At 41.5% G+C, this 13,965-nt stretch overlaps 1 protein-coding gene across 1 annotated transcript in view; it reads left to right on the top strand.

Annotated features, from left to right (window-relative positions):
• The window catches only part of Lama3 (laminin subunit alpha 3), a 68,521-nt gene that overhangs the window by 37,126 nt on the left and 17,430 nt on the right, over window positions 1-13,965 (top strand). The window contains exons 24-30 of the mRNA XM_090353330.1: window positions 2,128-2,247; window positions 3,082-3,215; window positions 6,507-6,624; window positions 7,229-7,369; window positions 9,462-9,601; window positions 10,238-10,369; window positions 11,718-11,871. Coding sequence (XP_090209456.1) covers window positions 2,128-2,247; window positions 3,082-3,215; window positions 6,507-6,624; window positions 7,229-7,369; window positions 9,462-9,601; window positions 10,238-10,369; window positions 11,718-11,871 — 939 coding nt within the window. The remainder of the gene's footprint in view (window positions 1-2,127; window positions 2,248-3,081; window positions 3,216-6,506; window positions 6,625-7,228; window positions 7,370-9,461; window positions 9,602-10,237; window positions 10,370-11,717; window positions 11,872-13,965) is intronic.

The following is a 13,965-nucleotide window of genomic DNA, read 5'->3' as shown; positions in this document are numbered from 1 at the left end:
CCTCAAAGGCTGATCTAGACTCTTGAGAAGATTCCTAGACTGTCTTGGTTTTGCTGATTTTTGGTAGGTCCCAACCAGCCCTAAGAGTGCAGAGAACTAGAAGCCATTTGTAAATACCTTTTGGGCAAGGCTATTATTTTCTCAAGCAAGGTCTTCTTTGTTCACGTTGAGTATCTTTTTCTGGGTTTTTTCTAGTTTTAGAATATTTGCATATCCAGAATGAGCTATCTTGGGGATGCAACCCAAGTCCAGACACAAAATTCCTGTATGTTGCTATACATGTTATGTGCACAATATTGTTAATAATTCTGTGTATGAAACAAAGTTTATATATACACCAAGGCATCACACTTGTAGCATTGTGTTGCCATCCAAACAAAAAGTTTTAGATTTTGAGACATTTCATAATTTTAATTTTTCAGTTAGGGATGTTCAGCTGGTATTATGTTTTCTAGTGTTTGGAGACTGAGAAGCAGACACAGTACTTACATTAGAGGAAAACTTACATAATGTCATTGCACAAGCAATCCAGAGAGCTGCTATTAATCATGCAGCTCATTACTCTCAGAATGCTGGTGCTGCTGTTGTTCATGAATTCTCAAAGGCAAGCTTTAGATCCAGAGAAGGATGAATTTTGCTTTAAATGAGAACGCTAGCCTTGGGTTCCAGAGGAAGGCCTTAGAACAAAGCCTCAAAGCCCTGAGTCAGACATTACTCAGATTTTCTGAGCACTTAGGAAGCAGCTGATTTAAGTGTTATATACATTTACTTCATAATGAGAAGGCAGTTAATGACCAAGACAGACATGGCCCTACCCTCTGGAAAGGAAGGAAGATGTTACACAAAGTAACTAATGGTGAATTCATCAGAATGTCAAGGAGTAGAACAGGAGGAAGATGAGAACTCTATGGCATAAAAGACTTTCTTGATCAAAGGATGCTTCACCCTAGACCTCCATTGAAGACAGTGAAGGGTGACAGTGAAGGGACAGAGCAGAAGAAGGGTATGGAGAGGCCTGGAGGTAGGAAGGTTAGAAGCTCTCTGGAATGGAAGGTGACCCATGTGGCTGAGGAATGGAGTGAATTCGTGGGCCTTCCCACATCTGCCAGGAAGTCAGGGTTGTGCCCAGAGAGCAAAGGAAAGTAACCTGCCCACACTGGCCCTTTCCAAAGGTTGCTCTAGCTGCAGAATGGAAATTATTGCAGTAGGGATTTGGGGGAAGAGAGTAGGTTGTGGCTGTGCAGTCTGGCTCAAGTTGTGTCTGAAATCAGGGATATGACATAAAAGTAAGGACATAATTCTCAAGTTTTTATGGGACTGAGAGAAAGAGGGTTAGGAGCAAGTCTGTGTGTGTGTGTGTGTGTGTGTGTGTGTGTGTGTGTGTGTGCGTATGTGCATGCACAAGCAGTAAAGAGAATATGGATAGAGCTCAGGAGAGACAGGCTTGACAGCCTGTGGGAGGCAGGTAGATCGTTGGTGGATTCTGTATAGAATATTCTGAGATGGAATATCTGTGAGTCACAAAAGCAGTAATAGTGACAGACATGGATCAGATACACAGACCTGATCCTAAGAGGACAGATCCGGACTAGATCTGGGCTTCATGGCTACAACTGAGCCAGAGTCACAGGACGGAATATGCTTGTGGAGGCAAAGGGGAGGTGTGATGGGGTAGGAACCCTGTACAGGACCCCCAAGTGTCCCCAGAAGTGAAATGGAAGGTAGTAGGAAGGACATATAGTAGTAAGTCAAATACGATGGAAAATGTATGGGGAGGTGTTCAACAATACCACGTCTCTCTAAAAGGTAGCACTCATCTTTCCCTATGACTGTAATGACCTATATCTTTTCAGTGCTCTTTTTGCATGATGATTATGGATAGAACGAATTAAAATCATGGCCTTGGCTGGCATATTTTGGTCTGTCCTAAGTGCCAGGCACTGAAGATGATATTCTACAGGATTTAGGGTAATCAGTACCACATAATCTCTTAGGATCCAGGTTTATAGTGCTGCTCAGGGGAAGCTGAATCTGAGAGCCATATGTGATTGGATCATTTGAGTTCCAGTGCCCTAGCTCTTCTCCAGCCAGGTCTTCTGATAAATCTGCATTGTCTCCATCTCCTAGGATCACTTCATATCCCTGAACATAGAAAACGGAAATCTCTTGGTGAGATACAAACTGAATTCGGAGCAGCCCAAAGAGAAAGGAATTCGAGACACCATCAACGATGGGAAAGATCATACGGTACATCCTTCGTTTACTTCAACTGCTAAATGTCTGTAGACCTTTAAAATTAACTCAGTGCCAACCCCTCCTCAACAAACAGGCATAAAAGCTTTCTGTTACTGGATAAACTTATTTATTAACCAAGGTGCCGATCCTTTTAAAATTTAAAAAATAAACATGAAATACCATAATATATATATATATATATGAGATATGTAAGCCGTGATTCATTTCAAGTGGAAACACTTCTACTGCAGTGCTTCACTCTCAGGGTTTTTTTTAGCCCATACTTCAGCAGAGCAATCTTCCTTTTATTCCCTGTATGAATCTGTCTGAAAGCAAACAAAAGCATAATGACTTGGTGTCCCTGTAAGTAGGATTCTTTTAAATTTTTCTTCTTTTTTATTATTATCTTTAAGTAATTGTACAAAGGAGGTGTCATTTAACAAAGCAGTTTATGCATACAATGCCTCTTGATCAATGTCACGCCTTCAACATTCTCACTCCTCTTTGATCCACCCTTCCCTTTTCTTCATTCTGTAGTATATACAGTGAATTCTTGACTTCATTCTTCCCCCCTTCCCACCTTCACTTGTCTGTCCTTCCCTTACCCCTCCCTCTTGGTTGTACCCATTTCCTGGTGTTGATTTTGTGGGCTTTGACCCAGTCTTTCTAAAAGATTATACTACTTGAGTTTTCCATCGAGTCCATTAGCCCATCCTAATGTGTTTACTTCTAGATTACAGGAACATTCCTTCTATCAAAAATGAAGGAAACCGCACAGCCTTCGTGTCTCTGGGTCAGGCTTACTTCACTTCCACTGCTTGTTGATGCATCTATCATTTATTTCAGATTCTGATCCAAATTGGAAAAACCCAAAAACTTTTGCGGATAAATGTGAATAGTCACACCATTAGAATTGAAGAGGAAATATTTGATTTCAGCACATATTATCTTGGAGGAATCCCAATTGCCATCAGAGAGAAGTAAGATTGCAGCTTAAAAAGTAGGGGGGGGAGCGGGAGTTTGACCTAGTGGTAGAGTGTTTATCTAGCATGTACGAAGACCCAGGTTTGATTCCTTGGTACCACATACATAGAAAAAGCCAAAAGTGGTGCTATGGCTCAAGTGATAGAGCTCTAGCCTTGAGAAAGCCCAAGGACAGTGCTCAGGCCCTAAGTTCAAGCCCCAGGACTGGCAAAAAAAAATTATCACAGCAGCCTAGAGGAAGAATAAATGATGCTCAGAGACAGCTGTTCCCAGGGCCATGGGATGGCCCAGAGCCACAGGGATTCTCCGAGGAGGCCATGTAGAGCCATTGGTTAGGGTTTTGCAGCTGTTCGTTATTAGGAGAAGGCCTACAGATAGCAAGATAAAGTCAATCCAAGACTGGAAAAGGGTGGAAGGAAGAATCACAAAAGTACTTCTAGTTTTGTCTCTGCCATCAGAAAGTAGCACAGCACACTTCTGTCAACGCAGCTATGGTGGAAAACTAAAAATTGGTACATTGAGATCCAAGTGCACATCTGGACAGGAAATAAGACCCTGTCTCAAAAATAATCAGTGTAGAAAAGGGCTGGAGGTGTGGCTCAGTGCTAGTATCCCTCCTTAGTAAGAATAAAAACCCCGAGTTTAAACCCAAGTGCTACACACACACACACACACACACACACACACACTTCAAGCCTCAGTACTACATATATGTATATGTGTGTGTATATGATGTTCATGTAAATTTGTGTGGCATTTAGTCTATCGAAAGTAAAGTGTTAGGCAGTATTGAGCCATTGCTGGACTGCCTTGTCCTTCTGGTGAGGGATTTGGTGTCCAGCGAGTCTTGAAACTGTCCTCTCATATGATCACTAGGGGTAGGTGGGCTTAGAGAAGTTCTACTGATAACTTACAGCTGAACAGCTCAGCAGGGCAGCCAGGTAGCATTCCTGGGAGAGCCTTGTCTGGTCCCTGGCATAGGAGGGAAACTGTGGTGGTTAGTGTGCTCAAACCTGATGTAGAGCAAGCATGCCAGAGTCATTGCTAATTGAAGCACCTTTGCTCAAGGGATGCTCAGGTGTCTTTTGCATCCTCCTCTCTACTAGTGTGTCATCTGGGAATAGAGAGTCCCAGACTTTGGAATTATTAGTTTAAGATTATAATCAGAAGCCACGAGTCTTTTAATTATATGAAGATCAAATCATCAATAGTAGCACCAGAGGGTCTAGGCATGAGCAAGGACTCCCCCTGCGCCCCTGCCCCGGAGACTGACATTCCTGTTTTCCATGGAACATGGAAATAAGAATAACCTGAGAAGCAAAAAATCAGACAGATCTGTTGACGATTTACTAAATAACTTCTCCCGGCGTTTAGCATTATGTTTTGTTTTGATTGGTTTTCAAACTCTGCCTTCAAGTGGTCCAAGGGGAAAATGTAGAGGTCTCGGACCTCAGATGACCTAAACTGGAATGGACCCAAAACTATGTGCCTAAGAGGGCCAGCTCCTCTTCTGTGGCAAAAGTCATCTATATAAAATAATTAAGCTCATGCTACGATACCAGTGAGGATTTGTTTTCCTCCTTTTCTTTTTAATGAAATTTAATTTCATGCATGTTCTGTGTATAATGAATTGGATTTGAGTGAATGTAGACACCTTTCCATTTAAAAAGTGAGTTCCCTTAGGGATTTGAAATGGAATTGGCCATAGGTTTTCTTGGTATATCCTTTGTTCAAGAAGCACTAATATTTGGCTGGACCTTCATCAGTTCATGAGTGTGAATGCTGTATGTGAATTCATCTCCAGACAGATTGGAAGCTCAAATTAAAAGGGAATGCCAAGGTACCCTTAGAAAGAGATGCTATAGAGGTTGCTATCATTGTAATAACAATGGATGCGCCATGAAGCCCTGTACTGAGTCCTCACTACACCAGAGCCATTTGAGTGTGTTGCCCATACTTCCTACTTCTCTGAGAACTCTGTGAAATAAATCCATATGTTCCCATTATGCTGAGGAGAAACAGAGAAGTTAAGTCACCTGCTCAAGAGCAGAGACAGAACTCTAAAGCCTGACTCCACAACTCCAGAATGCACGGGTCTAGAGCACTATTGAGCCTCTTGAAACACCTGCTGACTATCCACTGTGGACATAGGCCACCACCGATCCAGACTCTCACTGTGCATAGTGGTTCAGCCCCAGTTACTCCTTGTCATGTGCACTGGTTAGGACAAATAGAAGCAGTGTCAAACCCAGACAGTGCATTCTATGATATCCGCTCAGCATTCATTTAAGTCAAGCCACATTTTTTTCCCATAATGAATAGAACCTAAAGGTAGTACTTTTTCTCTTCTATTTTTCATTGTGATACAGTTTTTTTACTATTATCTTTAAGTAGCAGTACAGAGGAGTTGCCATTTAAGAAAGAAGTTTATAAATATATATATATATATTTTTTTTTTTTTTGCCAGTCCTGGGGCTTGAACTCAGGGCATGAGTACTGTCCTTGGACACTTTCCCTGCCACTTAAACCTTGGTGTCATTTCCGGCTTTTTCTGTGTATGGGGTTCCAGGGAATCAAACCCAGGGCGTTGTGCCTGCTAGGTGAGCACTCTACCACTAGGCCACACTCCTGGCCCCTCAATACACTATATCTTTTTTTTTTTTTTTTTTGACAGTCCTGGGCTTGGACTCAGGGCCTGAACACTGTCCTACGGTTCTTCTTCTCAAGTTTAGAGCTCTACCACTTGAGCCTCAGCACCATTTCTGGCTTTTTTCTATGTATGTGGTACCAAGGAATTGAACTCCCAGCCCTAAATACACTATATCTTAATCAGTGTTTACCCTTTTCAACATGCTTGCCAAAGTTCACAGTGGTTCAATAAAATATGAACAGAAAAAGGTAGCCATTTTCTAGAGAATTACTCGTTCTTGTACATTATGTATTAGTGGCTTAATACATATTTATATAGCATATTTAGTTGTTAACTGACTCATGTACTTTCCATATGACTCAGGGGACAGTGGCCATTTTTCTGTCAACGTGGTTGTCCAGTTTTAAAGCTAGGAGTGCATATTCACATGGACAGAAGGTAGATTCCCCACTACTGTAAACTAAGTAGCATAGGAGTCCCAGGACAGCCCCGCAGGATCCCCATAGGAACGGATAACCATCAAATGGACAGTGCTGGCTCATAAGTGAGAAGGCTAGACAACAAATAAGGTTAGGAACAGTGAGTCTCAAATGAGCCCTGCATCATCCCTCTCTTCCTCGATTGTATCCCTTATCAGGTTTAACATTTCAACACCTGCTTTCCGAGGCTGCATGAAAAATCTGAAGAAAACCAGTGGCGTTGTCAGGTTAAATGATACTGTGGGAGTCACCAAAAAGTGTTCTGAAGACTGGAAGGTAAGGTGGAGGGCCCCAAACCTTCTGACACATCTCATACCAGCTTGCCCATCTTCTGGACTCATTAGCACACCAACTTTTTGGCTTTTCTGGAAGCACGTGGTGTTGTGAACTGGCATGTGCATGCGTGTGCTCAAATGCACACACACACACACACACACACACACACACACACACACACACACACACACACACATACACACAGACTGCCCATGTATGTGCAGCCTCTTCTGGCTGGTGTGTTAATTTTTTTTCATTTAAAAATTCTGTATATTTAAAGTTAGAAGTTATTTTTATAGTAGTAGCAAATGATGTCATATTCTAAATTGGCAATTTCTATAATGTAAACAATTGGAGATTATTATTTTAGCCCAGTCCTTCCCAAGTATTTTGTCTTATTAGTGTGTTAAATTTGAAAGCAAGTAAGAATACCAGAAACATACACAAAGAGTTCTGGATGACATTATAAACTAAGCCAGACTTGGATTCTTCCTAAGCCTTTGTGAAGAACATGAATGGCTTCTGATATGATATGGAGAAAGGTGCTGCATTTCAGCATGGAGTGATTTCAGTGCCAATAATCTGTTGCCCATTTGCATTGCAGTTGGTGAGATCTGCCTCCTTCTCCAGAGGAGGACAGCTGAGCTTCACTAATTTGGACTCGCCCTTGCCTGACCATTTCCAGGCTTCCTTTGGGTTTCAGACCTTTGAACCCAGTGGCATGTTAATACAGCATCAGACACGGGTAAGAAATAGCACCTTGATACTGAACAACAGCCAAACCATACCCAACACTTGACATCAAAAGCAAGAGAGGATTTCAAAGGGAGGGCAGTTGGGCACTTTATTGGTCACCATAGTAAATGGTCTTGTACAATCCAAGCATAGAAGTTGTTTGGCACCTACAGGAGATACTGAAAGAAATTACACTTAAAAAGTACATAGTAGTTTACAGAACTGAATTTCCTATCCATGGGCTTGTTTTCATTACTTTTCATTATATTGAATAAGAGTTGAAAGTTTATATAAATTATAACTGTTAATAAATGAACATAATTTACATCTTTAGATCCGAGAAAAATATAAATATACCCCCTGCTTCTTATTCATTCTCTTTTTTTTTCTTCTTTATGTGACTGGGGTTTGAATTCAGAATTGAAGGCCTTGAGCTCTGCTAGGTAGGTGCTCTACCACTTGAGCCACATCTTCAGCACTTTGTGATTTGGCTTAATTTTCAGATAAGGTCTAGTTTTTTTCCAGGCTATCTGCAATCCTCCTACTCATATTCTCCCATATAGCTGAGAGTATACACATATGCTACCACCCTCAGTCCTTATAATTCTTCCTTGATGACATGAAAAGATACCTAGATGCTCAGATTCTTTTTTTTTCTTTGTCTTTTTTTTAGTACAACTATGGGGGAAATAGAGCTGGGTAATGGGAGACAATATGACCCTCGTTCATATACAAGAGAGTTTCAGAAATCCTTTCCCACAAGGAGGCATCCTCTATAGCTTGGAAGGATTTAGCTAGGGTAGGCACATAGGTGTAGGAGTCAAGCTTAGAAACCCACTTGTAGAAGGAGTGGGGTTTTTAAATGAAAGTAGGCTACTGTTGTTCTTGGATGTGTTTCTTGAGACTTGTTGATCACAGCAGGTATCTAGTATCTGTTATAAACATTTCTGGTATCTACTCATCAGTGGCTCACACCTATAAACCCTAGCTAACCAAGAGTCTACAAGCAGTAGGATCACAGTTTACCATTAGCTCCAGCAAAAAGTTTGCAAGACTTGTTTCAACCAGAATCTGGGTGTGGTAATGCATGCCCCGAATCCAGCAATCTGGGAAGTTGAGACCTGGAAGATTATGTTTCTAAGCCAGATGGGCTATAAAGATAACAAGGCCCCGGGAAAGACAGGGTGTAGTACATGCTGCTTTCATCCCAGCGTTAGCAGGCAGAAGTTGCTGCAACAACTAGAAAGCAATGCCTATCTCAGAAATAGAACAGAAAGGACTAGCAGCCAGCCTCAAGTATTAGAGCACTGGCCTAGCAAGTGTGAGGCCCTGAGTTCAAACCCCTGTACTACTGTGGGGAGTGGGGGGAGACTTCCAGTAAGCTGGGTCTGTGTTAATATGAGATTAGAATGGCCACTCCTCTCTTCCTCTCAATATCTTGCTCACTAGTCTTTATTTTAAAGACTAGTCCATATTTTAAAAGTTGTCATAAAAGAAACAAACCCATGCCATGAATAAAACTGGAGTGGCAAAGGCTGAGTTGCACATTTGAAAATCACTGTCTGACAGAGTTGAATCATCTTGCCAACGTTTAGATCTGTGCAGCTTCACATGGAAGATGTGACATCCTAGAAGGAATGACATAGAATAAAACATGCATAAAACCAGAGACCAAATCATGGTAATTTTATGTAAAAAGACAATTGGAACATCAGCTTTGTGCTGTAAAATTTATTCAGGAAATAGTTTGAGTCTTGTGGAAGTAACTTCAAATGAAAGTAAAAACAGAAAAATGTGGAAATGATGGAACTGTTTCACATATTTGATTGAGAAACTAAATTGGCCTAATTAATGTTCACCCAGGAAAAAAAAAATCCAAACTTTGACAAATTCATCTCTGTTGAGGTAATTTAAATATGATCGTAATATTAAGAGACAGAGTCAAAAATTCAAAAAATATTCTTTAGCTCAAAATAGGTGAGGTAAAACATTTGACTTAGTAAAAATAAATCCTGATTTTATACATGGTTTTGATTGTAAAGTCAATATTCATTCATAATCTTAAAATAGAAATTGCCAGTGGGTATATTTTATGATTTCAGACAAGTAGCTTGCAGGTCACTCTAGAAGATGGTCACATTGAGCTGAGCACCCGGGACAGTTCTGGCCCAATTGTCAAGTCTGCACAGACGTACATGGATGGCTTGCTGCATTATGTGACTGTAATAAGCGACAACTCAGGGTGAGTGGAAGGCCATCACCGAGAGTCCTCCAAATTCTCCCTTTAGTGGAATTTTCTGGTGCCTTTTTGCAAACTATTTGTTCATGATGCTAATACTGTTTTCCTAGTCAGCTTGCCCTTTCTTCTATATCAGTACCTTATTGAATGATAAGTGCGTAGATAGTGACACATTCGAAGTGGATTACTATGCAGCAATGAAATAAATATTAAAATGTATATAATGACATGGGTAAACCTCACAGATACAATAATGATTATGACATCCTTTATACACAGCTCAAAAACAGGACACATTATTCTATCAGAATTCAGGGTAGTTTCCCTTAAAGAGGGAGAGAAACCAGAGACTAGAAAGAATGGGGCAGGGCTAATTCTCTGTGTGCTAATTATGTTGATATTCATGTTGTAAAAATTCAAAGAGCCAACTGTTGGTGATTACTGCACATTCTGTATGTATGCAATAGTTAAAGTTATCTGGTAAAATATGTGAAAGCAATTTAAATGTATTTTAAGAATAAGTTTAGCTTCATCTTTTAGGCAACCAATAGTGAGTCTAGGTCAGAGACAACAGAGCAACCCCATATTGGCAGAATTTCCTAACACATTTCACTTTGTCTTGCCTTCTTTCTGTTTCAGCCTCCGGCTTCTCATTGATGACCAGCTTCTGAGAAGGAACCAAAGGCTACCAAACTTTCCGAATGCCCCACAGTCTCTCCGCCTGGGTGGGGGTTACTTTGAGGGCTGTATCAGTAATGTTTTTGTCCATAGGTGGGTAAGCTTTCTGTGGGTAATATTCTCACACCTTGCCCATGTGACAGGCACCTCATTGATCCTGTTAACAGAATTCAGAGTGTCAACATGCCAAGCTTAGCTTGCACTCTAGTAATTTCTGAACTGAATTCTTTGACAAGATGCAAGTATTAAACAAACAAACAAACAAGAGCTCTAGAAACCTTTGGCATCTGACCTTGGAAAAATTGTAATTGTAGAGAATTAGACTTGATCACCAAGCTCAGGGACAATTATTCATCCTGAAGTTTCCTTTTTCTTTTATACTAGTACTCCTAGGGCTTGAAGTTAGGGCCTGGACTTAGTCTCTTAGCTATTTTCCCTCAAGGCTGGAGCTCTACCGCTTGACCCACAGCTACACTTCAAGATTTTTGGTGATTATTTGGAGATACGAGTCTCACTTTCCTGCCTGAGTTGGCTTCGAATCATGGTCCTCATATCTTAACCTCCTGAATAGCTAGGGTTATAGGCATAAACCACTGGGGCCCAGCTGAAGTTTTAGTTTAATCATGATAGTGCAATTCAGTTTGATCAGCTATCTTCAGTTTTAAGAACAAGAGATTGAATGGACCAGTGCAATGCTAGGAAAACAAATCACCCAGTACTGAATATGACTTCCAGTATTGAAAGAATAGAGCTTAGTGTTTCCATGCACAGAAACTTTTAAATGTTTTCCTCTGATTCCAAATGAGTTCTTTCAGATTGGAGCTCATAGCCTTTCTGGGGCAGGGAGGGGTCCTGGTTCTGGCTGTGAACCTGAGGCTGTCTCCCACCATTCACCATGGCCAGGATAAGGTTCAAACCGTTCATTCAGTACATGGTCCATACAGCATCTTCATTGAACATCGGAGGGATTCAGTGATCAGATCAAGAAGTAGGAGGGATGGAGAAGACAGAGGGGTGGTTAGGGGCAGCCTTCTGCCATCTTGAAGCTCAGATACCCATAATGAGATTTTTCTAGTGAGACTTTCCTACTCAAACATGGTCAAGTGAATCCTCCCATGCATCACCTCTGGGGATTCCTGGTGGCCAGGATCATTGTGTATCATCCAGTGCCCACCTTTCTCCACTATACATATTTGACTGTCGTGTTTTTATACAACACACATTATAAAGAGCTAGGATTCAGGTCCTGTCCTAGCTCTACCACATTCCAGGTTAGCCAAGCATCTCTTAGACCCTCTGAAGCTTAGTGGTGATATCTAGGTAGGAACCAGGATGGTGAAAATGTGTGATTTGGGGGATGAGTTCCCTTCTCTGGACCAGCAGGTCTGGCAGCTCCATAAGTGATGACTGGCACCAGCTTTTATTTCTACTCTTGTTCCAGGTTATCACAGAGTCCTGAAGTCCTTGACCTTACCACTAAATCTACCAAGAGAGAAGTATCCCTGGGAGGCTGCAGTTTAAACAAGCCACCTTTCCTGATGTTATTTAGAGATTCTACAAGGTACAACAAAGCTAAGACTTTCAATATCAATCAGGTAAGCATCAAAGCCTTACCTGAGTTTTCCTTGTCTCTGCTGCCTTCTGGGAGGTAGTAGGGAAGGAGGGAGGAGATCACATGACCCATGGTAGTGAGTGGCTTCATGAGGTGTCACTGGTGGCTTATCAGTAATTGAATTACACCAGAATAACAAAATGAGTTTCTTTATAACCTTTTATTCTGTGTCTTGGTGAAAAAAAATGGTAGGTTTTGTTATCATAGAACAAATAGAACCATAGTGATGCGAAGAGTGACTCGTTCTCATAGACTGAAACCAGGAGGTAAAAGAATAAAGCAAGGTCTGTTACTCCACATGGCCTGTAGGAGGCGGTACTTCCTTGGGCATGCACAGTTAGAGATGGTGCTTCATGTAGCACATGTTCAAAAATGGTGGCCAGGAGAATTTAGTACTATGATGAGATTATAATGAACACAGTTTTAGGTGACCCAGTAGAAGGGTTGGGTGATCTTGGCTGGTTTAGGTCTGTTCCTTGAGGTTTTCTAAAGGACTTTTTCTGAAACTTTTTTCTGAATGTTAATAGTGATTAAACAATTTTTCTGTATTTTTAGCTTCAATTAATTGTTAACAATGGGGTTTCATGTTGATGTGCCAATATTACATACATACATACATACATACATATACATACGTACATAGTACCTTGATCAGTCTCACCCTCCACCACACTCCCTCACCATCACTTTCTCCCCTTCATGGTTCCATTTTTACACATGGAAGTAGTCATGTAAAGGGATAGTACCTCTCCTTCCCCAAACATAACTGCACAGCTGCTAACAAAATCTTAGGTTTCTGGATTTCTGTAGCTGATATCATGCAGTGTCTATAGCATGCAGAGGTCTAGGCTATATCTGCTCACAGTTGTCCCTTCTGCCCTGATATGGTAAGATCTACACACACACACACACACGCACACACACACACACACACACACACACACACACACACACACACACACTTTGTCAAAAATAAAAACAGTGTGGCAAGCCTTCATTGTCCATTAGAAATACCCAAGGAACTTGGAAATGCATGAGGGGCTTCTCACCCAATCAGGCCAAGAGGTTTTTGTAGTGGCTTGGGTGCAATAGTTTGCAAAGCTTTCCAGGTGACTCTAAGGCTGACTTTCCTGGTGACTCTTAGGCTGAAAGAAAATGGCACCCCTACTGTGGAGGAGAGCAAGCACTGTCATGAACTGAACACAGCATTGGCACTCAGGGAATTTCTGACTCTTCCTAAAGCTAACTGTGTGACCTCCCATGCCTTTGCTCATAGTTAATAAGAGTAATTGATAATACTGAACACCCCTGGTCTGCCAGCCTTGTACTTAGTCCTTCCTTACTCAGTCCTTAACCGTACTTTTTGAATACCATCACTGCCCACACCTTACAGAAAAAGATGCTACAATCCAGACAGGTGAGCAGTTCTCCCAAGTTCATGCAAGTGGAAGGTGGAGATAGAAATCCAACCCATTGCTCTCTTAAAAGCAAGCTGCTCCTGCCTAACATGCTTTTTATATCAGTCACATGCTGCTTACCTTGCTACGATTTCCCTGCTGTGCAGTGGTTTAAGGGAGCCTGGCTAGATACCAATACATGCTTTGTTGGACGGGAGATGAGGCTTAAATGGTAGAATGCCAGCTGAGCGAGAAAACTGAGCAAGAGCATGAGACTCTGAGCTCTAGCTTTGGTACCTGCACAAGGGGGAGAATGAGAAGAGAAGAGAGGGAAGGAGGAAGGAAGAAAGGAAGAGGAGGGAAAGAAGGAAGAGAAAAGAGGAAAAAAAAAGAGGGAAGGGAATGTTTTGTGCTACTAAGAAGAACTACACTTGGGAATCCTGAGGGTTTACTTCTGTGAGGAGAGCACCTATAGAACTGCCCCTCAGAAATGAAGGCATCCATTCATTTTTTTCATAGTAAGGCTGATAGTTTCTAAGACAAAGTCAGCATGGTGATGGTGGAAGTGGGGAGAGGAAATAATGAGTTCTGAAGCCATTTGGAAGATAGAATATGTTTAACCCAGACAGTAATTCAACTTGAGAGGCCAGCAAGAGACAGGAGGGTTCTGAGGCCCTGGT

The sequence above is a fragment of the Megascapheus bottae genome, chromosome 19 (assembly GCF_031878675.1).
Source record: "Megascapheus bottae isolate mThoBot1 chromosome 19, mThoBot2.hap1, whole genome shotgun sequence".
Classification (NCBI taxonomy): Eukaryota; Metazoa; Chordata; class Mammalia; order Rodentia; family Geomyidae; genus Megascapheus; species Megascapheus bottae.
The sequence above is the reverse complement of the archived record's forward strand: the minus strand, read 5'-3'. Positions and strand labels throughout refer to the sequence as shown.